Below are 24306 nucleotides of genomic sequence, written 5' to 3' on the forward strand. Positions count from 1 at the left end.
ACCACTAGGGGAACACAGGGTCACAGCAGCCCTGCTCAGGGCTCCCCTCAGCAGGGCACAGTCAGCTCCTTGCAGGGGAATATGACCCCAGAGGGGCAATGAGGGGACCAGGCAGGAGTTGTGTGGAACAAGCAGCCCCTTCAAACCATAAATGTTTATTTGCTGTCCAGACAGAACAGGCAGAGACACAAAGCAGTCCAGCCAGGCCAAGCAAAGCCCTGGGTTTGGCTGAATATCAACAGAGAGGGCAGAAGGGTTGGGGACCCAGAGGACAGGAGGAGAATGCCATCAACCTGAGTCTGTGTGGCTCTGAGACTGAGAAATCCTACATAGAAATCCTGCTTCCAGGAAAGCAAAAATGAAAGCAAAGCCCAGGAAAAAAAGGATTACAGAAAGTCAAATTCAAAGGCCTTACAAAAGCAATAAGCAGAACCTGAAGGTGAAATGGCTGAGGAATGAAAAAGCTCAGCTCTCCTTGGCCTTGTGTTTTCCTCTTGCCCTGCTGAATTGGATGAATTGCATGGGTCCCCCAGGCTGGTCACAGTCACAGCAGAGCCAGGGCACGTGGCAACCATCAGCACTGAGCCAGGTCATCATTCCCATTTTCCCCACGTCCACACTGCTCTGGATGTCTCCATGGTCCTGGCTGGGGCTGAAGTGACTGACCTCCAGCCTAGCCACTTTTACCTGTGGAGAAAAAATGGCACCCAGTGTCAGAGACAGGCTGGAGCCCACGGCAGTGCCTGCCACAGCCCAGCCCTTCCATCCCAGCTGTGCCCAACCACAGGGCCCCAGAGGTGCCTGTCAGTGCTGAGGTGAGAGCAGCAACCCCTCAGCCTGACCCTCCTGAGACCCCTCCCTGCAGGTCTCTGGCAGGGATGGCACAGACATGGCTCCCTCAAAGACCTGAGCCTTTGGGATGCTTGTCTGCTCACCCCTGTCCCTGCTCCAGGCAGGGAGCACTGCCTGGAACCAGACTCTGCTGCCATGGGGAGCTCAGTGGGCAGAGCCATCCTGACCATCCCCAGCTAAGGCAAATCAGAAGATGCCTCAGTGCTGCTTCTGCTGAAATTCAGATTATGCTGGGAGATTGCTGCTCTCATTCCTACAGCTGTCCCACAGCCCTATAGTCCCCTCTGTCATAGTTGTCTGCAGAATTGCATTTTCCTACCTTTTTCATGATCCTCCTTACTTTCGTTGGGCAAATACTTCCTTTTCCTGGGAAGGCAAAGGGGAGTCCTGGGTAAGAAACTGGCATCGTGTATGTACCTGCTGAACCTGTCCCCTTCCTACTCACCTGGAGAGCACAAACCACACGATGACTGCAGTCAGAAGGAGGACTGCCAGCAGCACACCCAGTCCAATCACAATCCCATGCCACTGGCCTGCAGTCTGTCCTGCAACTAACACAGAGCCAGGGGTGAGTGCCACAGCCTGGCCTCCTGCTGGCAATGGCCCCAAGAACAGCAAAGGGTGTGTGCAAGGCTGTAGGTCTGTGTCCTGTCCCCTGGATGGGGATTCTTCTGGGAGGGAGGATCACCCCACGTGTGGGGATTTAGCTCTGTTCCACGTGAGACCCAAAAGCGCTTGTGCTGGGCCAGCTGATTTCCAGGGCAGCTGCCAGGGTGGCAAAAGGGAACATGCTGGAGAGAGAGGCTTGTGCACCACGAGCAAGGAGCCACTCACCAAGAGAGAAGCTGTAGCAGACACAGGTGAACTTCTCTGCCTGTTGGAGGAGACAGGAGGGAAAGCTCAGCCCACTCGTGCAGCACCAGCCCAGCTGGAGGCAAAGGTCCCCAGGCAGGGCCAGCGAGTGAGCCGGCTGTGGCCCAGGAGGCCAGGGGCAGCACCCTGCCCAGGCACGGCAGAGCAGGGTGCCCTGAGAGGCAGCCCAGAGGCAGCAGGGGCAGCCCCGGCCGGCAGCATCCCCGAGAGCAGGAGCAGCAGCCCGGCCGTACCTGCGGCGAGCGGCGGGCGAGGCGCAGCAGGGCCGTGTAGCCGCAGCCCGGGCGCAGCGCAGCGTTGTGCTCGCCCTGCCCGCGGCTGCCGTCGCCCAGCACGAAGTCCGTGGGGGCGCTGAGGTTGAGAACGGCGGCCACGTAGACGCTGGCGTTGAGGAGCTGCGGCTGCCCCGAGCACATGCCCTCGATCACCGAGCCGTTGTGCGTCGGGGCCACGAGCAGCTGGTGCTCCCTGCGGGGCCCAAAGTCAGCGGGACAGGGGACAGGGGGCGGTGGAAGGGAGGCGTGTGCAGGCCAGCGCCGGGCTGGGGAGAGCCGTGCCGGCGCTGCAGAGCCGCGGGGCTGCGCTCACCTGGCTGCCCCGGAGCCGCGGGCGATGGGGCTCAGGGCGAGCACGGCCGTGCCTTGCCATGGGGCGATGTCGCGGGCGCTGCGGCAGCTGATGCCCTGGGGCCGCGGGGTGTCTGCGGGGGAGCAGCCGGGCACTGAGCACGGGCAGCGCTGGGCCAGGAGCAGGGGCAGCCTCGGGCAAGGCAGGCTGCGAGCACGGTTCGGTGTGCCCAGGCTCCCGGGACAGCCGCACAGCAAAGCTTACCGGAGCTGCTGCTGCTGCTGCTGCTGCTGTTGTGGAACTCCTTGGCCAGCGCAGCCCCGGCTCCGGCAGCCGTCAGTCCCTGGATGGTCACGGCGTAGCTGCTGCCAGGGCTGTGCTCCGGCAGGCGCAGCTCAGTGACGGAGCCATTGAGCCGCAGCCGCTCCGTCTCCAGCACGCTGCTGTCCGCTGCGCTCCTGGCTGTGATGCTCAGCTGCGGACAGGAGGCACAGCTGGAATGCAGCAGCTGCTGGGAAGGTGCCCGCGGCTGGAGCGCCCCTGCCCTGTGCCTGCCGTGCCCTGTGCCCGCCGGCGGGGAGAGGAGAGGAGAGGAGAGGAGAGGAGAGGAGAGGAGAGGAGAGGAGAGGAGAGGAGAGGAGAGGAGAGGAGAGGAGAGGAGAGGAGAGGAGAGGAGAGGAGAGGAGAGGAGAGGAGAGGAGAGGAGAGGAGAGGAGAGGAGAGGAGAGGAGAGGAGAGGAGAGGAGAGGAGAGGAGAGGAGAGGAGAGGAGAGGAGAGGAGAGGAGAGGAGAGGAGAGGAGAGGAGAGGAGAGGAGAGGAGGAGAGGAGAGGAGAGGAGGAGGAGAGGAGAGGAGAGGAGAGGAGAGGAGAGGAGAGGAGAGGAGAGGAGAGGAGAGGAGAGGAGAGGAGAGGAGAGGAGAGGAGGAGGAGGAATTTGGAGACAACTCTCAGGATGTGGTGAGCAGCAGCCTGTGTGAGCATAGGGTTGAGCGTCTGAGAAGGGAAGAGGGAGGCTGTTAGTTTGAAGAGCTGTAGATACATGTACTAAGCCTGAAGACAGGTCTTGCACTATCACAGGCACTGTGGTGACATCCTTCACAATTGGACCCTGAAGCTTCTCCTTTCTCCTGCAGGTCATCCCAGCTGTCCCTTTCCCACACTTCCCAGTGTGCCTGCACAGAGCTCCAGGCACGGGCAGAGGGTCTGCCCCGGTCCCTTGGTACCTGGTATCCGATGATCTCCCCATTGCAGGAGGACAGCGAGTTCCACCTGAGAGAGCCCCTGTCGGGATCCAGCCACAGCTTCTCCGGCTGTCCGGCACTGGAAGCACAGACAATGGGGTCACACACAGGGCCACGAGCAGGACTGAGACCAGAGAAGGGTGCAGGCAGCTCCTGGCCATGGACAGGCTGCACAGGGATCCCTAGGAAGGCTTGGACTCCTGCCAAGGCTGCATGTGCTCAGGCAGTGGGAAGCACAGCAGTGTGCTGTGGAGTGGGACAATGGGAACGGGGCGTGCCCTGCTCGGGGCTCTCCCAGCCCCTTCCCCACAGCTCCACAGGGCCCAAGCAGCTCTGATTCCAGGCACATCACTGCAGGGAGCAAATGATCAGGGCCGAGCTGACAGGTGAGGGGAACGTGTATTGACCAGCTGGGACACAGCTGGGACACAGCTCTGCACTGTCTGCACACTCAGCCCCTTGTGTGCGACATTTCTGTGCACGTACCTGTTTGCTCTGTCATGAACAACCATGAGAAAAGGGTTGTGTTGGGGGGAAAGTCGATGGTGACACGGTACTCAGTGAAGGGCTGCAAAGAGGAGCAGGTGAATGTTCCTTCCTGGCCATGTAACATCTGCTCTCCTTTCACCTCCTCAGGATTCACAGGAGGGGAGGAAGGCGCTGCCAGCCGGCACATGGCCCTCATGCCCTGGCAGGCATCAGGGAACCTGCAGGTCCACTTGAGTTTGAAGCTGGTGCTGGAAATGTCAGAGGTGTTGAAGTCAACCTTGAGGATTTCTGTGAAGGAGAGATTGCAAGAAGGTGACTTCATTCCCTCCCCATTTCAGCCATGCATGGATTCTGCATGAAGAAAACTTTTAGCTCATCACCCATCCTGGTGAAGAAGGAAAGTGAGGGACTGAAGGTGCTCACTGCAGCTCTCTCAAAGGGAAGCAAGAGGAGTTTGGGATGATGGTGCAGGAGGAATCTGAATGTGAACCATTGGGTGAATTTCCCCAGTGACACAACCACACCTGGTCAGACAAACATCAGGTGATTTTGGGGAGAACAGAGGGAAGCCAGGAGAGTGTGTGCCCAGCTGGGCTACATCACAGCTCCCAGGGAGCAGCAAAGGGATCCTGCCTCCCTCAAACCCTCTGAGCTGTGTGGCTGCGTTCATCCTTTGGTGCCATGGCAGAGCACAGCAGGACACATTTCATCCTGGCCTGGAAGCAGGAGCTGCTGCCACAGCCCCAACACTCACAGCACTGTGCCCAAGGAACAGCCCTGACTTTCCCATGCTGTGTCCCCTCAGAAATGTTCTCAGGATCCACCCCACCCTGCAGTGGATGAATCTGCTGCTGATCCCTCCCTTACCAATGCACTTCACACTGGACTGAATGGGGACCCAGGCACCGCTGGAGTCTCTTGCATGCCAAATATCTTTCTATATTGTGTCACATCATCATCATCATAGTCCTGGAGTCCTCTCTGACATTTGATTTCAGTGAAGGTTGGCTGGAAACCTTCAGAGCAGCTCAGGTTCACTTTTGCCTCCTTCTCATAGTTCTCCTGGTCTGGTACCAGTTGCAGTCTGGAGTCCCATGGGGGCCTTTGGCACCCTTCTGTGAGAGGATAAAGAGGCTGTTAGATGGGCTGGGAGGTGATGAGATGAGATATGGGGGAGTGGTGGGAGGAAATGCCCAGCAGCCCCTCCAGCCTGTGAAGGGAGAGGGAAGGTGACACATCCATCTGCTTGGATGTGAAATCAGGGCAAGGCTTGTGGGGAAGGGGCTTTCCTAATGCATGGGAATTGTGAAGGATCACTCCTCCATGAGCCTGCACCATTCACACTTGTGTCTAGGGACACCCTATTCCCTTCTCCAAAGGCCATAGCAGGGATGTTCCCAGGACAATCACCCCTGCAGCAGGACATGCCCTCCAACCTCTCATTCAGTTCTGTCACCCAGCCCAGCTCAGGTGGCACTTGCTGGGCCATGGCACCACCACTCCTGCTGGCATGCATGTCCCTGCAGCCGTGGCTCATCCCTCCCACAGGCATCAGCCACGCCCCTGTGGCACCTCTGGGCTCCCTGGTGTCACTCACTCAGTGCCTTGGCTGCTCTCCTCCTGCCCCACACTGCTGGGCAGCAGGCAGGGGTGAGCAGTGCCTCCTCCACTCACATCTGCTGCCCTGCCAATGCCCCTGCCCCTTTCTCCTGACACAGCCCTTCCTTCTTCTCATCACCTCCTCAGCAGATTCACCATCCTCCAGGCTCAGGGGGCAGTGACTGAGTAGCTGGTCCCAGCAGTTTTTCTAATGCTGCAGAGAAAGGCTTTGTGGCCATGATTCCTACAGAGAAGGATACTGGCTTCTGGAAGGAGCCCTTGCCTATTCAAGCCTCTGCATGAAGCTGTGTGAGGCCTGAAGGGGTTTAAAATGCAATCTTCCTTCTGGCAAAGGGGCACACAAGGAATCTGACAAGGTGCAGACCATCTTTATCCCAGGTGACACAGCACTCAGGGATCTCTGTGTCCTCTACCCAGGGCTGCAGGCAGTGAGCATGAATATCCAGTGTACAGGAGGAAAGGCAGCAGAAGCTTCCAAGAGGAAGAACCACTTCTTACCTGCTCCCTGGGGCACTATTTGGATGTTGAAGTTTTCTTCCTGGCCGTGTGCTGACAGTAGAGATGCAAGGGCCAGGAGAAACTCCAGAGGCAGTGACTGCAGGGCCATCGTAGAGTGAAGTCCCCAGTCAGGACTGAAATCTCAGCCCCACTCGCTGCCTCTGAGCCCAGGCATCCGTATCTGACTGCAAGGCTTGCAGCCACAGGAAGGAAACAGACACATCTCCTCATGAGAGGTTCCTCTTTTGGCAGGGAACCTCCCATCACTGTCAGCACTTCTGCCTTTTGATATCTTTTTCCCCCAAGAGCATCCAGGTTCTGGGACTCATCAGAAGGAACCTTGTCACCAAGATCCCAGTTTCCTCCCAAAACCCTCCTATTTACCAAGGCATTCAAGAAGTGTTACTCCTGTTTCTGAGGTAATATCCAAGCCCTTCCTGACACTGTGTGGGTTTTGGAGTGGTGATGAGTCACTTCCCCTCAATGATCACAGGAGATGGGGGACCTTTGAGAAACCACATAAAGACCTGGACAGAAGCATGGATAGGAATGGGGACATGAACTGCAAGGAGGACTTCAATGCCTGAAACAGTCTGTGGCCCTTGTGAAAGAAACACTCAACCCACAGCCACTCTCATCCTTCCCCGCTTCTGTATCCTCAGCTGCCTCCTCCTGCTGCTCCCTCTCAGCCTGGCAGCACTCTCCTCTGTCCCCAGGTGTGCAGACCATGCTGCCCTACAGTGCCAGCTGTGTGCTTGAGGAAACTCTCACTGTACTCACAGTACATGCCCCTTGCTCATCAGCAGCCACTGCTTTTCCTCTTCCTCCAGACCCTGCCTTCTGCTTTGGATGTCCTGGATTCCAGAAGGCTGGGTGATGAGACATGGGGGCTGCAGAGGCACACAGACCATACTTGTCCCCCAGCTTTGCCTGTGGCACATGCACAGGACACACTCCTGCCCAGGGCAAAGGCTGCCCTGCTCATGGCTCCCCTCAAGAAGGTGCAGTCAGCACACACAGGGATCAGCACCTCACAGGGGGTGAGGTGTCTGGGCAGGAGCTGGGGGCAGCAGGTAGCCCTGTCCAAAGCACAAGCCTTTACTGTCTGCACAGAGCAGCTGGAGTCATGAGGCTGACAGCCAGGGTATGACTGGGTGTGGGAGGATGGAGTGGGAAGCAGGGTAGCCAAGGAGGTGGCAACTCTTCTCCCCTATCCCAAGCCTGCTCATTCCCCTTTCTCAACCAGAGGCAGCCACACAGCCTTGAGTTTCTCTTCTCCTCTCTGCCCAATACCCACAAAGAGCTGCTCCATCAGGCACACATATCACACCATCAACAGTCACAGGAAGGAGATCTTTTGGTCCCAGGGGCCAGTTACAGATACTGAGCTGATGGGCAGACAGCTCATATGAGGAACTGTCAAACCATGTCTTTACCAGTACATGCAAGTCATGCCAGGCTAAAAAAGGCTGGAGAAGAGAGAGGTCATTTGCTCTATGTTCTGGCAGTGTAGACCTCAACAGGAGAGCCTCCAGGCTGCCCCTCAACCTCCAGGCTGCCCTGGGTATTGGCAGGTTTGACAGGGGAGAGAGATAACACCAAGCAATAAAATATGACAGCTCTGTGTTCAGGGCTGTAAAAAGCACAACCAGAACCAGCTTGTCACACCTGAGTCCAGGGAACTCAGCAGAGCCAGAAGGAGATGGAAACATCACAGGCAGCTCACAGACCTAGAGACCAGAGAGGCTGATTGCTCCATTGGCCAGCAGTGCACCCCTCACCAAGGAGAGCTTTGGGACTGTGCCTCAGCATCCAGGCTGCACTGGGCACTGGAATCCCACAGGCTGGGAGACAGTGGAGTTGGAGGTGATGGGACAGCAACAGCAGCCAAGAACCAGCAAATCCCAAAGGCTGCAGGACACAGATGACCCAAGAGGGCCAACTGCACTTTACAAAATGGGAGATGTGCCACAAACCAACACAGAGGTCCAGCTGTGCATAGTGGAGATGGTGTCACCTATAGGATGAGAAGAAGGGAAAGAGCCACTCAAAGCATTGCACTGGGAGCATGCAGCACCTCGGGTGTGCATCCTTGCAGCTGCCAGGGGCTGGAAAAGCCTCCTTCAAGCTCCTCCATGAAGATTCATGAGGTCAAGGCTTTCACACACAAAACAAGGAGGACTCATGACAAGGTGGGAGCTTTTGTGGGCCAGGCAGCCCCTGCAAACCAAAACAATTTATTGGTTGTTTCAGACACAGCAGCACTGTGGCCAGGGCAGCACAGCTAGGCTAAACTCAAGCAGAGGACATGGTCTAGATGGATACAAGGACACAGGGTGAAAAGAGGAGCTGTGAGCTCCTTCATTCTCAGAGAGCATTTGCAGGCACCAAGATGCAGGTGAGATGGCTGTACCAGAGCACTGGAGAACTACCAGGACATATCCTTGCTGGTGCAAGCAGGTCATCCCGTGCCTTGAGCTGCTCCTGTGCTGTGGCAGAGGATTCTGGAATCTGATGAAGGAGAACATTTGGGGGGAAGCAATAATTCATGAGATGATTCACTGCTTCTGGTGGTGGAAGATCAAGCCTCTGAAGGGAAGTGCCATCACTACTGAGCCTCAGATGTCTAGTCCAGCTGCTCTTCTTCCTCACTGCTCTGGCTCTCCTAGGATTCCAGAACAGGCAGGGGCTTGGGAAATGGCTCTCCAGCCTGGTCACATTTACCTCCTCTCCTCATTTAGAGAGAACAAAGAACCCTCAGCAGTGTGAGGAGCTCAGACACAGCATCAGAGCTGGCAGTGCCCACTCTCTCTGTGCCATGTGGGGTTCACAGGCAGGGCAGCCCATTTCCTACCTGCATCTTTCTCAAGAAAAGTCTTGATCACGCAGTAATTATCCCCATTCTCATATGGCTGGAGCTCTGGGGGGACAAGAGGACAGAAACAGCCTGAGGGACCTGGGGGCTGTGGGAGAAGGAGCTGGGCAGCATCACCAGGGGCTGCAGATCATCCTGGGCTGCTCACCATCAGGACAGCAGGGCTGGGAAGAGCTGCTGCCTACCCCAGAGAGTGAGAAGGAGCAGCAGTTCCCAACCCCCACTGGCACCTCAGGGAGACCCCAGCCAGGAGCTGCTGGAAGAGGCTCCTGAGCAGGGTCTCAGCTGGGAATAGATGTAGGACACGTTGGTCTGGCAGGTCAGCCAAAGCCAGCTGGGCTGCCTGGAGCTACCTCAGAGTCCACCAGGCCCTCCTGAAACACACCTGCTGCCCTTCCAGCTCCAGCCCTACAGTCCCCTCTGCTGGGATCCTACCTGTGTAGTGATCCTCCTCGGCTGTGCTGGGCAAGGCTTTCTTTTTTCTGGGAAGGCAAAGGGCAGTCCTGAGTCAGGGAGAGGCAGGCCTGGGCCAGACCCTGCAGAAGCCAGCAGCAGTGGCCTGGAGGGTTCTGCACACCCTCCCCCTGCCCTGGGAGCCATTGCCCATCCCAGGGGACAGCAGCGGTGGCTGCAACAGCCGCAAGGGGTGAGGGTCTCTCAGCACACATGGCCCTGCCCCTGAGGAAGACACTTGGAGCCCCAGCCAGGAGACCAGAGCCAATGTGTGCTAGGAGCAGCCAGCTGCACCCTCTGCACCCAGAGAAGGGTGGGCGCAGCTGGAGAACCCTCTCCATCCCCACCCAAAGCACAGCACAGCACGGCCTGAGACAGAGCCGAGGCTCCAAATCTCCTTCCACTCACCTGCAGAACACGAACCAGAGGGTCCCAGCAGACAAAGGGATCAACAGCACCACCACCAGCACCACTACAATGACTGCTGACTCAGGCCAAGGGCCCGGAGGCTGCCCTGCAACTGGCACATGGACAGAAGTGGGTGTCACAGCCAGGTCTCCTGCTGGCAATGGCCCCAAAAATGGCAAAGGGTCCGTGCAAGGGTGTATGCTGATGACAAGCCACGTGTGCTCAGGCTTGGTTCTAAAAAAGCCCCTGCTGGCAGAGGACCAGTGGCACCCAGCTGAGCACCACAACCAGCAGCTTTGTCCCCCTGGCACCCCAGCCTGGTGGGAGAGAAAATGAGGGACTGAAGGTGCTCACTGCAGCTCTCTCAAAGGGAAGCAAGAGGAGTTTGGGATGATGGTGCAGGAGGAATCTGAATGTGAACCACTGGGTGAATTTCCCCAGTGACACAACCACACCTGGTCAGACAAACATCAAGAGATTTTGGGGAGAACAGAGGGAAGCCAGGAGAGTGTGTGCCCAGCTGGGCTACATCACAGCTCCCAGGGAGCAGCAAAGGGATCCTGCCTCCCTCAAACCCTCTGAGCTGTGTGACTGCACTCATCCTTTGGTGCCATGGCAGAGCACAGCAGGACACATTTCATCCTGGCCTGGAAGCAGGAGCTGCTGCCACAGCCCCAACACTCACAGCACTGTGCCCAAGGAACAGCCCTGACTTTCCCATGCTGTGTCCCCTCAGAAATGTTCTCAGGATCCATCCCACCCTGCAGTGGATGAATCTGCTGCTGATCCCTCCCTTACCAATGCACTTCACACTGGACTGAATGGGGACCCAGGCACCACTGGAGTCTCTTGCATGCCAAATGTCGATGTGCACAGAATATTGTATCAAATTGTCATAATATTGGAATTCAGTCTGACATTTGATTTCAGTGAAGGTTGGCTGGAAACCTTCAGAGCAGCTCAGGTTCACTTTTGCCTCCTTCTCATAGTTCTCCTGGTCTGGTACCAGTTGCAGTCTGGAGTCCCAAGGGGGCCTTTGGCACCCTTCTGTGAGAGGATAAAGAGGCTGTTAGATGGGCTGGGAGGTGATGAGATGAGATATGGGGGAGTGGTGGGAGGAAATGCCCAGCAGACCCTCCAGCCTGTGAAGGGAGAGGGAAGGTGACACATCCATCTGCTTAGATGTGAAATCAGGGCAAGGCTTGTGGGGAAGGGGCTTTCCTAATGCATGGGAATTGTGAAGGATCACTCCTCCATGAGCCTGCACCATTCACACTTGTGTCCAGGGACACCCTATTCCCTTCTCCAAAGGCCATAGCAGGGATGTTCCCTGGACAATCACCCCTGCAGCAGGACATGCCCTCCAACCTCTCATTCAGTTCTGTCACCCAGCCCAGCTCAGGTGGCACTTGCTGGGCCATGGCACCACCACTCCTGCTGGCATGCATGTCCCTGCAGCCGTGGCTCATCCCTCCCACAGGCATCAGCCACGCCCCTGTGGCACCTCTGGGCTCCCTGGTGTCACTCACTCAGTGCTTGGCTGCTCTCCTCCTGCCCCACACTGCCTGGGCAGCAGGCAGGGGTGAGCAGTGCCTCCTCCACTCACATCTGCTGCCCTGCCAATGCCCCTGCCCCTTTCTCCTGACACAGCCCTTCCTTCTTCTCATCTCCTCCTGTCCTGTGGTGACTTTTTCATTTAGAATTATATTTTGATTTGTCTGTTTATTCCAGAAATAATTTTGTACCATTAAGGCTAGCTTTGATAGTGAAGGGGAATGGGGGGTAGGAAATGAGAAGCAGTGTAATTTCTGAGGCTGTTGTTTTGAAAACATAGCGATAGATGTTTCATTGCTTCATTTTCTGGACTGTGTTTCCACGGTGGGCAGCGGGAGAGAACTCTCTTTTGCTTTTAGCGAGTTTTTGGCTAACTGAAGCAGAGTAGATTCCCAGAATGTTGTTTTTGTTGGTTTTTTCCCTCTAATTCTTTGAACCTGCTCTGGACTGTGGTCCTGGGGGAAGTGCCAGGAGCTCACACCTGTGTCCAGCGGGGGCTGGCCTCGGCAGCTGCATTGTCCCGCGCCGGAGGGACTGACACCGACTGGGCCTGGCTACCACCCACAGGAGAGAGACTTCCTGAATTTGTCATCGCTGCAGAGCACTGAGAGGTTTCACAGTTCAGTACTGGTTTTTTGTTCTGGGGAGTGCTTTGCCTGTGGAATAAACAGGTTGCTTCCACTTCTCTCTGAGGAAATTTCTTCCCAAACCAGCTGGGAGAGGGAGCACTTGGGTTTGCTACCTGGGGGGTTGGTGAGGGTGGGGGGAAACCTTTGGAGGCTTTCTCCTGGATTTTGCCCTAAACCAGGACATCTCCTCACCAAATTCACTGTGATAAATTTGATTGGTGCTAACTAATTGTAACTATATTAGCAAAATTGTATTTACATTAATAGAAAATAATGTTACAAAACAAAAAAAGGAAAGGAAATGTTTAAACAAAGCAGACAGAATACTCCAAATGTGGGTGTAGAAGGATGTAGTAGTAGTAGGATATATGTTTGATAAGCAGCATCTAGAAGCAAAAAATTTCAACCTTGGAATAGGTCAAATGGAGATGATTCCAAGCACGGACACTTGGATAAGGCTTTATTGTGGGAACATATGCCTAGTTACATAGCCCTAAGCTTAGTGCACTTGCACTACCTGCAAGATTACACAGAGGACACAAGGAAGACACAGAGACTTCATTGGAAATAAAGAGCAGTGAAAGGATGAGAAACCCCTAACTTCTAGTGGAACACATGCAACACAACAGAGTGACATAGATTTTAGAAATAGAAACTAGGAGAATTGTTCCAGAAAATTCTATCTTAATATGTATTAGCATACAGTATATAAGTGAGATTTTAATCTTGACTCTCCAATGTGAGGAGGAGGGGGCTCAGCCCCATACCACTGGTCAGTTTTAATTAGGACTTATATGAACCTCAATTACACTAAATTACTCACTGCCAAATATTGCATATATTCAAATATATGTATCTAATATACTTCAATTATATTCATTAATATACAACTGTTGCTATTGAAAATTGTTGCAAAATTTAACCTTGCTGTTTGATAAATATGGCAAATAGAACATCATTCATAACATTCACCATCCTCCAGGCTCAGGGGGCAGTGACTGAGTAGCTGGTCCCAGCAGTTTGTCCAATGCTGCAGAGGGAGGCTTAGTGGCCATGATTCCTACAGAGAAGGATACTGGCTTCTGGAAGGAGCCCTTGCCTATTTAAGCCTCTGCACAAAGCTGTGTGAGGCCTGAAGGGGTTTAAAATGCAATCTTCCTTCTGCCAAAGGGGCACACAAGGAATCTGATAAGGTGCAGACCACCTTGGCCACAAAGGGAAATAAATGCTGGTGACAAGCCACTTGTGCTCAGGCTTGGCTCTCAAACAGCCCTGCTGGCAGAGGACCAGTGACACCCAGCTGGGCACCACAACCAGCAGCTTTGTCCCCCTGGCACCCCAGCCTGTTGGGAGGGAAAGTGAGGGACTGAAGGTGCTCACTGCAGCTCTCTCAAAGGGGAGCAGGAGGAGTTTGGGATGATGTTGCAGGAGGAATCTGAATGTGAACCACTGGGTGAATTTCCCCAGTGACACAACCACACCTGGTCAGACAAACATCAGGTGATTTTAGGGAGAACAGAGGGAAGCCAGGAGAGTGTGTGCCCAGCTGGGCTACATCACAGCTCCCAGGGAGCAGCAAGGGGATCCTGCCTCCCTCAAACCCTCTGAGCTGTGTGGCTGCACTCATCCTTTGGTGCCATGGCAGAGCACAGCAGGACACATTTCATCCTGGCCTGGAAGCAGGAGCTGCTGCCACAGCCCCAACACTCACAGCACTGTGCCCAAGGAACAGCCCTGACTTTCCCATGCTGTGTCCCCTCAGAAATGTTCTCAGGATCCATCCCACCCTGCAGTGGATGAATCTGCTGCTGATCCCTCCCTTACCAATGCACTTCACACTGGACTGAATGGGGACCCAGGCACCTCTGGAGTCTCTTGCATGCCAAACTTCTTTTTGTACAGAATATTGTGTCACATCATCATCATCATAGTCCCGGAGTCCTCTCTGACAATTGATTTCAGTGAAGGTTGGCTGGAGACCTCCAGGGCAGCTCAGGATAACTTCCTCATGCTTCTCATAGTTCTCCTGGTCTGGTACCAGTTGCAGTCTGGAGTCCCATGGGGGCCTTTGGCACCCTTCTGTGAGAGGATAAAGAGGCTGTTAGATGGGCTGGGAGGTGATGAGATGATGAAGTGGGAATGAGGTGATGAGTGGTGGGAGAGAAATGCCCAGCATCCCCTCTAGCCAATGAAGGGAGAGGGAAGGTGACAGATCCATCTGCTTGGATGTGAACTCAGGGCAAGGCTTGTGGGGAAGGGGCTTTCCTAATGCATGGAAATTGTGCAGGATCACTCCTCCATGAACCTGCTCTGTCCATCCTCTTCTGTCTCTGGACACTGCTATCCATCTCCTGCAGCCCAAAGAAGAATAGTTACCATCTTATCTCTCCTTGTCCATCTGTCCTGAGGCTGCCATCTGCTGCCATACCCCCAGTGAGCACAGCTGTCTCTGCCTGGAACTGCTCTGCATCCCCATCCCCTGATGGACAGCATTGCTCTTCCCCCAGGTCCTTCCCTCACAGCTCCTGTCCCAGTTCCAAGGGCTGAGCCAGCCCTGCTCATAAGGGCTCCCTTCATTCCCCTCTGCTCCTGCCAGTGCAGGAGATGTCGTCCAGGTCCCTTTTCCATGGGCCAGCAGGGGAACAAGCAGAGCTGTGCATTGCAGGCTGGCACCCAGAGGCACAGCAAAGATAATGGAACATCCATGGGCAGCTGGGGGGCAGCCTTGGGCCCTGCCCCTGGGCTGGGCTGGAGCCCCAGACTTGGCCTGCTCAGGAATTGCTGCTGGAGATTTCAGCTTGCCCAGCTGGTTCTGCTTGGTCTCTTGTCTCCTGGCTGGGTTGTCCTCTTCAGCAGATTGCACAGGCAGCACAGCCCCAGGGAGGGGGAAGGTAGAGGGGAGACACGGGAGAGCTGCTGGAGCCTCACTTACCCGTGCACAGGACATCCCTCTCAATGCGTGTCCAGGCACCTCTGCTGCTCCTGCCCCACCAGGCATCCACATAATCTGGTTTTCCAGAACTCACTCTCTGAAATTCTTTTGTACATTTGACCTTGGGGAAGGAGGGCTCAAGACCTCTGGGACAGGTCAGTGTCAGTTCTGTATTCTGTGGGTATTCGGTTTTGCTCTTTGAAAACTGAAGTTGTGCATCCCATTGAGGTTTTGGGCATTTTGCTGTCAGGGAGAAAGTGTGAGAGTCCTTCTCAATGAGGGAATGCTCAGGCATGAGAGAGACCAAGGCTTTTCTATTATGAACTGTGGCTAATGTCAGCTTTCAATACCATGAGGAAACCCAAGGGTCCCCAAGGGCAGGAAAGGAGCATGTGGCTGGGCAAGGAGGTGATACAGCACCCTGGGAGAGAGGTGAGCTGAGGGGCAGCATCTGTCCCCATCCTCCTTCCCCACGATATAGAGCTCAGGGATAGATGGCAGGAGATGTAGGGACAGAGAAAACCTGTCCCACATTGAAGGCTTCTAACCCTCTCTCTCTTGGAGACTGCTCCCAGCTGGGACCTGAGGCTGAGCTGTGTCCAAGTCTCTCACAGATATACATGGCAGGATGCCCAGGTCCCCTCCACAGTGAGAAGCGCATGTAGCAGGGGAGACCTACTGGTTCCCAACTTACCCGTGTTGCAGCTCAGCTTCTGTGCCAACCTGTGCCATGTTCCCCCAATTGCCAACACCTCCCAAGCATTGTTCTGTTTTGGAGTCCTGTTTGCACATCTGATCACAGCAAGGGGAGGAGCATCGTTCAGAAAGCAGCTCAGTGTCACCTCTTCACCGACCCTGTAAAAATTCTGGTTTGGGCTAAACTGGAGCTGTGAGTTCCACTGGGGCTTCTGGCATCTCTCTGCACAGGAGAGGAGAAGGAGCACATGTAAGCAGGATGAGAAGAGGTCTGGTGGGATATCTGTTGCTCTGATTTTGACAGGGCTCGTCTTCTTTGGTTACCACATTCAGCTCCTTATCCCTCTCTTGCAGACTAGAACAGAGTTATTGGTGGCAGCAGCACCCCAAGAGCAGTTTCATCCACACCTACTAAAGTCTAGCAGGTTTCCTGACTCAGGCTCCATTTGGATAAGGCTGGGCAGAATCTGAATTCCTCTCCAGATTTCACATAGGGTTTCATCCCCTCCCACCACCTTGGCCATACCCCCAGTCATTGTTTGAAGGCACCTGGCTTCCAGCAGCTCTCAGTGCAGTGACCCTTGTTCCTGCCCCCTTGAACTCCTCCTAGGAGCACAGATCCCATCAGGTGCCTACAGCAAGTTGCTGAGGCAAAAGGAGCATTGTCACTGCCAGGACATGGGGGAAACCAGGGCATCCAGGTGTTCCATTGCTGCACTGTCATGTGCATGACCAGGTCACAGAGGGTCTGTCTCCAGCTCAGCACCCTGGGTCAGGGTGGTGCAGGGCTGTGCTTACCTTTGCAGGTGGCAGTCTCATTCCACATGGCCTGTGCCCCTCTGGAAATGCATCGGATCTCTGGGATGGATGGCACAAACTCTCCAGCACAGCTGAGCTGCACCACTTCATTCAGGTCATAGCTGCTCCTATTCAGGTTAAACCGCAGTCTGGAGTCCCAGTCAGAGGGAGCTTTACATTTTCCTGTGTGCAAAGGCCAGGAGGCAGAGCCTGAGGGTCACTGGGCTCCAGCAGCATCCTCAGGGGTGAGGGTGTTCCATCCAGAGGAGTGCCAGTCACCCTCTCTTCAGAGAGGTGGCAGAGAGGGCACCTCCCAGGATGAGCCCCATCCTCCAGATGCTTTATGCCTCCTCACACCCCCAGGGCCAGTGCAGGAGGGTTATCCACAGCTCACCTGCTGCTGCAGAGACAGCCCAGCCACAGGGATCCAGCAGCCTGGGGGATGCTGCTCTCTCCCACAAATACAGGGGCTGTGGGAGTGCACCAAACTCTCTGCTGGCACCACTCATTGGCATTCATGTCATTCTGCTGGTCACCAACTGCTCACACACACACCCCCACAGACACACTTGTTTGCAGAAAAATCCCACTCAAGTTGACAATTTATTTTTGGTCTGGACACTACACTTGTTATTTCCTCTCCTCCATCCCTCTTGTAAAATATCTGATGGCACCTAGGAGCAGCTACCTCCCATCCCATATCCTAACTATCCTCACCCAAGATGAGTGACAGCCCTCATCTGAGCTGGCAGAAGGGGCTTGGCAAGGATTGCATGTGGGTATTTCACCAGCTGCAAATTTGATTGTGTTTTGCAATGTGTAGATTGGGCAATTGGTTTAAGTAAATCTTCTCTGCAAGGCCCGAATTTGGGTCTCTACCCTCTGATCAGATCCCACTTTTTGCATAATAATTGTAACTCTCTGTGAGTGCTTCTCTACCACACAAGTTTAGCTGTAGCCATCCAAACTGTGTCCAAAGTTACCAGGTGCAATCAGGCAGGTAGAGTGAATTTGCATTGCTTCTAACAACACCCAAGTGGCATCAGGACCCCCCAGGAAACCAGGATTGCTCTGATACCTCTTGCAGTCGTAGTCCACAGCTGCACCACCCCAGGCAAAATGAAGCCTCTGACATATGAGGGGAAAAAACTGGAAAATTTAGCCATGAGTATTTCAGGCAGGTGGGAGATATTCATGAAAGCATTTCTCATATTTTATTTTGAATTTGAAGGCCCTGAATTATGCCCATACAAAGATTCTTCACTCGTGGGTATTCTTTGATCCTAGAGTCACCACAGAATTGTGAAAAATAGGTGCTTGAAAAGAATGATATGGGGCCTGGCCTGAAGCAAGAAGCAGTTTGAAGGGATGGAGACTCTGCAGTGGAGGCAGCCTTAGGAGCTGAGGGGTCTGTGAGTGCTCACAAGCATGGCTGGCCTCTCCCACATTGCTTCACTCTTGACCTCAGTGCAAGGAGCCTCACCATTTTTCCTTTTGTAACTGTTCCATACTTCCTGGTAGCTGGGAGACCTCCCACTGCACTCAAAACCCATTGGCAACACTGAACATGGCAACCTGCTGGGCAGGACACCAGGAGGAAAAGAGAAATTCTCCTTTACAGGTACTCTGCTGACACTGGTGCAGATTTCAAGAGGTATCTGGGACAGCCTCTTTCCACAAACATGGATGTTCTGCTGGCAAGGGTGATTGCTGCTGCACAACAGAGCTCTGCCTTGCTCCCAGCTCTCCCTGAGTCTTGTCATAGAGCAAAGCTCTTACTGCTGAAACAACTGTGAGTGAATGTGTCTAGAGTGACCACACTTCCTTGCAATGGCTGGGGAAAATTCTGTGTTTGAAAAAGCCACATCTCATGCTTGCTGCTTTAGAGGTGCAATACAGTGCAGACGTACTGTAGCAAAGATGAGAGCTAGTCTTTGCTAAAAGTTTGAAATTTTTCCTTATACTGAAAGGTGCTACTTCTGCAAAACTGAAATTAGGCATATTTAGCATTATGCTAATTATTGTTTACAGGCATGTAGGACTCATTCAGTCTTTCATAACCTCATAGAATGGCTTGGGCTGGAAGGTTCCCAAGGAAGATCTTGTTTCCTTGTCAGGCCTCCTGTCAGGCACAAGGACACCTCCCACTACAGCAGGTTGTCCAAAGCCATCACAGTCTGGCCTTGAGCACTTTCAGGGATGGGGCATCTGCAGCTTCTCTGGGCATCCTGAGCCAGTGGACATCCAAATACTGACTGCAGTACTTTGAGTGTGACCATGCAGCTAACTCCACCCCCGCAGAGTGGTGCATCCTTCAAACACACACCTTCACAGTCTGGAGTTAAGGATGTCATTCAGGACAGTGTCAAATGCCTTGCAAAGTCCAGGTGGACGATGTCAGCCAATCCTCCCTTATCCACAAATGCTGTCACTTTGCCATAGAAGGCCAACAAATTACTCAGCCATGATTTGGTCTTTGTGAAGTCATCATAAATCATTTCCATGTGCTTTAGAATAGTTTCCAGCAGGAACTGCTTCATGATCTTGCTCAGCACCAAGGGGAGACTGACTGGCCTGTAGTTCCCAGAGTCTCCCTCATTTCCCCTTTTCAAAAAGGGGGTTGTGCTTCTCCTTTTACACTCAGTGGGAGCTTTACTGGAAGCTGCCTGCTGCAACTTCTCAGCTATGATGGAGAGTGTCTTCACCTCTTCCTCCACCCTCAGGACCCACACATGCATCTCATCAGCTTCCATGGATTAGTGCACCTTCATGTGCCTTGGAGGGTCTCAAATCTGGTCTTTTCCTGCAGCAGGAAGCTCCTCATTCTGCCAGTCCCCACTTTTGCCCCCTGCAACTCAGGTTACTTGTCCTTGGTTAAGGGCACAAGAGAACAGGTGTTGTGTAAACTGCTGGACTGGAAGTGAGTGTGAAGGGATTGCATGAACTGCAATGGTGTAACAGCCACACATTTCTGACTAGACCTTCACCTCCTGCTCCCTCCTTGCTTCCTCTCTGCCCACAGGGTGCCTGGCAAGCACCAGGGGGATTCCTGTCCTCTGCAGCTCATCCTTTCCTTCCCAATCTCTCTGAGCTTTGTATTTGATGCCATGTTCTTGCTGAGAGGAGCTAAAAAACACAACCACTGTTTCCACAGAGAAAACCACTGTTTTTCCAGTTGTGTTGGAGAGTTGCACTGCAAGCCACTGAGAACACAAACATGGGTCTTACAGCATGTCTCTGAATTTTGGAATGGAGATGACCATTTGGCAACACTTTTAAAATTCCTGACAGGCTCCCCTGTGCCCCTTGACCTGCCAGATGTGCCCCTGTTGTGCTCAGGGACAGACAGAGTTTTGATACAAGACCCAAATTCAAGATGGATGTGGAACATGCTGAGCAGATCCCAAGGGCTGTGTGGGAGAGATCAGAAAAGGCAGGCAGAGTCCACATCTCTTTCCCACACTCAAAGAATCCAGTGATCAGAAAATACCATTTCAGGGGAGTGCACGAGCATCAGAAGTGATCCTGGGGGTTTACAGTGTTTGACAGAGGGGATGTGTATGGCCAAAAAAAGCTTGTTTGCCTTGCAGAGGGGCAGGGTACACCAGCAGGGCAGGCTGAGGACTGTCAAAGCCTGTTCACCTCCTGCACACTGAGCATTCTGCCAGCAGTGCCAAACATCCCAGCCCCTCCAGGGCTTGCCTCCTGCTCACATTCCTGCAGCTGCAGAGGAGCTGAACCCCTGTCACAGCACTGGCACCATCTGCATCCAGGCATCTACAGCTGCCCAGAGTCCCTGCTGGTGGCATTTCTGGTGACTGTTTGAGGGTAAAGCCTAGAAAGCTCTGCTTCTCTGCAGGATGGGGAAGAGCAGACACTTTCAGTCCCTGCCTGTTTTCATCTCAAGAACATTGCTGACTACAGTCCAACTCGCCTCACATCTCAAATAAGTCCAAGTCTGTCAGGCTGATCAGCACTTGAGGCTCACTGGGAGAAACTAGTCCATGGCTCTTGGGTGCAGTCAAGATGCACAGGCTGGGGGGACACCTCTGTCCTCCCCCTCCTTACACTTCTTTCCAAATCATTCCATAAAAATTGCCATGGGGAAAGTACACCCTGGAGCAAAGGAGCCTGTGCTAACCCAGGGTGCCTTGGTGTGTTGTGGAGATGTCCATGGGAAGCGACCAAGGGACCTCCACTGGAGAGGTGGAACTCCCCACTTGTGCAAAGTAGCTGGAAGTATTTGTGGGGCTGGCACACTGATGCAGAAAGGAGAGTGCTCAGGCAGAAGGGGAAAGAAACACTCAGCTTCCAGCCTTGTAGGGATTAACAGCAGCTGGGAGAGCAATGGAACAGTCTCAGACACTGTTTTTTACCCTGCACAGTGGTGTGCAGAGAGCTGCCCACAGGCTCTCTGCCCCAGCTAGAGGAAGGAGGCTGAGGCAAGTGAAGTTTCAGCAAGGAAAATGTGGTGTAGATGTGAACAAATAATCACCTTTTGTAACATGCTCACCGTGAAATGGGAAATAGTGAATGCCTAAGACAGGAATGGTAACAAAAGATTGGTCTATTTGCCTCCTAAGGCAGATATTTACTCTTTTGCTTCTTTTCCTAGTTGATGCTATTAAATGAACACCCTCCTCACTGATATTGTTTAATACCCATGAATATAGAAAGCCTTTTTCAGAAATATCTGGACTGCCTGTCCCTGCTGCACGAAGTTATGAGCCTGGCAGGCTAAATAAAGCCCCAGCATGGGCCAGAAGGGGAGGGTCAGGAATAAGGAGAAACAGCTTTGCTGATCATTCAGGTCAGGCTCCTGGGTTCAGCCCTTTGCTTAGCAGCAAAAGGTGTCCTTTCTTACACTGTGTTATCTCACACACAAAGAGTAAAGAACAAGGTGAAATGGAAGAAGCAGTAGGTGAAGTGCAACCCTTTTGACGGGGCAGCTCAGCAGCTGAGAGAGGTGACAGCAAAGTGCACTGCAGTCTTGCTGGGTTTGATGCCATGTGCTTGCTGAGAGGAGCTAAGAAAAGCAATCTCTCTTTCCATCAGTGCAAAGTTCTATTGCAAGGCACTGAGAGCACAAACATGGGTCTCAGAGCATCTCTGCACTCCTCAGCAGCAACCCGAGCTGCTGAATGGGTCTTTAGGAGTGATGGGGCAGAGAGAACCTTGGGGATGCTCCACTTGGGAATCATGGCAGGGAAAGGGGGTGCCAAAGCACATCACTGAGCAAGGCATTGTGAGAAGAGCTGGGAAATGGTGGCACTTTAACCTGTACTGGTCCATCAGATGCTAAAGAACATCTGACATCTGTCTAAGAACAGGAAGCAAAATTCCTGTTTCCTGAATCAGTGCTCTGGTGATGGGAAGTGGAAGCATGGTGGAGCACACAGTTCCCCACCCCTAGGGGTCAAGCCCCAGGCACTCCTCTGCAGAACCTCTTAGCACTCCTGACCCCACAGGATCTACTCTATGCAGGCCTTGTTTGGAATTCAGCTGACACAAAACCTTTCAGATTGGCTATGGCTTAGTGTTAACTACCATCCTCCCACCCCCACAGTTGGTTATTGCAGCTGAGATCCTCCTTAGAACTTCTTGCCAACTGCCACTAGATCACTACTTAGTGTCATGCAAGGCTGATGAAAAAGACATGAGGGCCAGCTTGGAGTCAAGACCTTTCCTTTGCACAGAAAACATGCACTAGGAAGCTTCTTCACATGTCTCCACCTGCACTGGGACTGTAAGAGAAGGCGAGTTTTGTACAGGTATGACATTTCAGGGAGGAAAAACACCCTGTGAGAGCAGCACAGCAAGATAATGAGATGACAATAGACAGTGACGCAATTCACCCTGCTGAGTACAAAGCATCCCCGTGACAGGGTGAGCAGAACAACAGGCCTAACCACACGTGCTAACCACATCCTGTGCCTGTGCTGTTCCCTGCACTGTTTTCTGTGACCCTAAGCACGATGGGTTGTACCCTCTATCTGCCAGGGAATATGCTCAGGGATCCCACCCAATTGCTCTCTCTCTGTGTCCAACAACTCTACCCTGCCCCTGCCCCTGCCACTGCCACTGTCACCCCATTCCACCCTCACAGGGATGGCACAGACCCTCCTGCCCCACCTGGGCCATCTTCCTTGCCCTGTGCCTCTGCAGGAGAAGAACCCTGATCCATCAGGTTGGACCTCAGCAGAGGTGCCAGCATGGGATGAGCCCACAGGCTGGGGATGCAGGCAGGGCTGCTCACGCTGCTGGGTGCAGCCACCACATGTTTTTGTCTTGGTTCCTGTTTTCACAAGCACCAAGGTGCAAACTCAGCAATATCATTGCTGCCACAGGCAGCTCCAGATTCCTCTAGGGATGGCTGGGTGACTGAGACCTGCAGAGTGTGACAGGAATCTGCAGGCCTACAGATCCCTGTTGCATCCCACTGCACTCCACACAGACAGATCCTGGTCTTGGTAACAACAGGAAAGCCACACAGTGCTTGGACACAGTTTCACATGCTTTCCTGGGAGAGCAGCCTCAGCAGGGATCTGGGCAATGGGAAGGAGAATATCCCTTTGGAGAAGGGACACAAGCAGAATATTCCTTGTAACAGTGGCAGCCCTGTTTTTTGCATGACAGTATGCTGTGCTCACTCTCTTCAAGCACACAGTCACATTTTCCCTGGAAACAGGCTCCCAGGACACTTCTCCCACAGTACAGACCCTGATGTCACTTCACATCAGCAATTACAGTTTCTGATCCCATTCCCTGTGCTCTGCCAGAGCCACTAGATCAGCTGTTTTCTCGAGCCTGCATCCACTCAGGTGCAGCACTACAGTGGACTAGGATGACATGATTAGATGCTAGTTTAATGATTTTTATCACCTAGCTCCAAGAAAATTAGTTTAGAGAAATACTCCAATTCAGACAGATACAGACCAATGCAAGGTCACAGTTCCTGGACAACTCAATTTCCAGGCAGTGCAGCCTCCTGGGAGGACAGATAACATGTGAGCCTGTAAATTCCCACTGACTCTGCTGGCAACAAAGAGTGCTGCCAGTGTAAGAAGAGCCCAGCAGCACCTTAGGAGTGCCCTGATCCTTCCAGCACCAAGGAAGTCCTAAAGAGCAATCCCAGAATATTATATAACTCCTGTCCCCAGGCTCTCCTGGACACCCAGGGGCTCAGCTCATGGCTCCCCTGGTCTTTGCTGGGCACCAAATCCATTTCCTCATGTGGTGAGGACATGGCACCCTGACACTGTGCAAGGACAGATGGACACCTTGTATTTCCAGCTCTGTGGAGGAACTCTACAGACTCTGCAGAGGCTTTCCCAGCACGCCAAGCTTTGCTGCCCTCCATCCCCAAACAGAACTCTGCCTCACCAAAACCCAGCTGCTGGACTTGGGCTCTGGTGTGGGGATCAGACCTCTCTGATACAGCTGCTCTACTCTGCATGCCATGAAGTTGCACAGCAGCTGTGCAAAAGGAGGACAGTGAAACCTTCTCTTGGGGGTAGAGGAGAGAGCACTGCTTACCTCTTTCCAGGGATTTTCCATAAGTGTTGGGAGAGGGCTCATCATGATTTTGTGCTGCCAGCAGAGGTGTGAGGAGCAGGAGAAACATCCATTGCAGGGCCATGTTTGCCTATGCTCCAGGGCAGGATTGAGGTCTCAGCTACGCCGCTGCCTCACTGCACACCCATCTGATTGTGAGTGGTGCAGGCACAGAAAGGAAACAGGCACACAGAGAAATCACACATGGTGCAAAAGGCTTCCTCATTGGAGAGGGAAACTCCACCAGTGCCTTCTTTCTCTATCAG

The 24306-nt window shown here is 53.6% G+C and overlaps 1 protein-coding gene across 1 annotated transcript; it reads right to left on the reverse strand.

Annotated features, from left to right (window-relative positions):
- Positions 1-118: 118 nt before the first annotated feature.
- LOC306814523 (uncharacterized protein) lies at positions 119-24306 on the reverse strand. The gene is made up of 14 exons (XM_079330657.1): positions 24023-24306; positions 16487-16669; positions 15687-15911; positions 14993-15235; positions 13885-14139; positions 4021-4311; positions 3339-3613; positions 2557-2767; positions 2314-2425; positions 1959-2193; positions 1687-1726; positions 1298-1403; positions 1172-1218; positions 119-687 (listed from the first exon to the last, which is right to left on the reverse strand). The coding sequence occupies exons 1-14, from the start codon at positions 24123-24125 to the stop codon at positions 674-676; spliced, it is 2340 nt and encodes a 779-aa protein (XP_079186783.1). The 5' UTR covers positions 24126-24306; the 3' UTR covers positions 119-673.

Source organism: Erithacus rubecula (genome assembly GCF_903797595.1).
Source record: "Erithacus rubecula genome assembly, chromosome: Z".
Lineage (NCBI taxonomy): Eukaryota > Metazoa > Chordata > Aves > Passeriformes > Muscicapidae > Erithacus > Erithacus rubecula.

What these genes read in the sequence shown, in the direction of transcription:
- LOC306814523 (XM_079330657.1), bottom strand. Translation starts at nt 24,125, where the DNA reads ATGGCCCTGCAATGGATGTTTCTCCTGCTCCTCACACCTCTGCTGGCA. An exon ending in GAGGGATGTCCTGTGCACGG is followed by an intron (nt 14,140 to 14,992) that starts GTAAGTGAGGCT and finishes ATCCTCTCACAG; the next exon opens with AAGGGTGCCAAAGGCCCCCA. An exon ending in GTTCATGACAGAGCAAACAG is followed by an intron (nt 3,614 to 4,020) that starts GTACGTGCACAG and finishes CTGTGCTTCCAG; the next exon opens with TGCCGGACAGCCGGAGAAGC.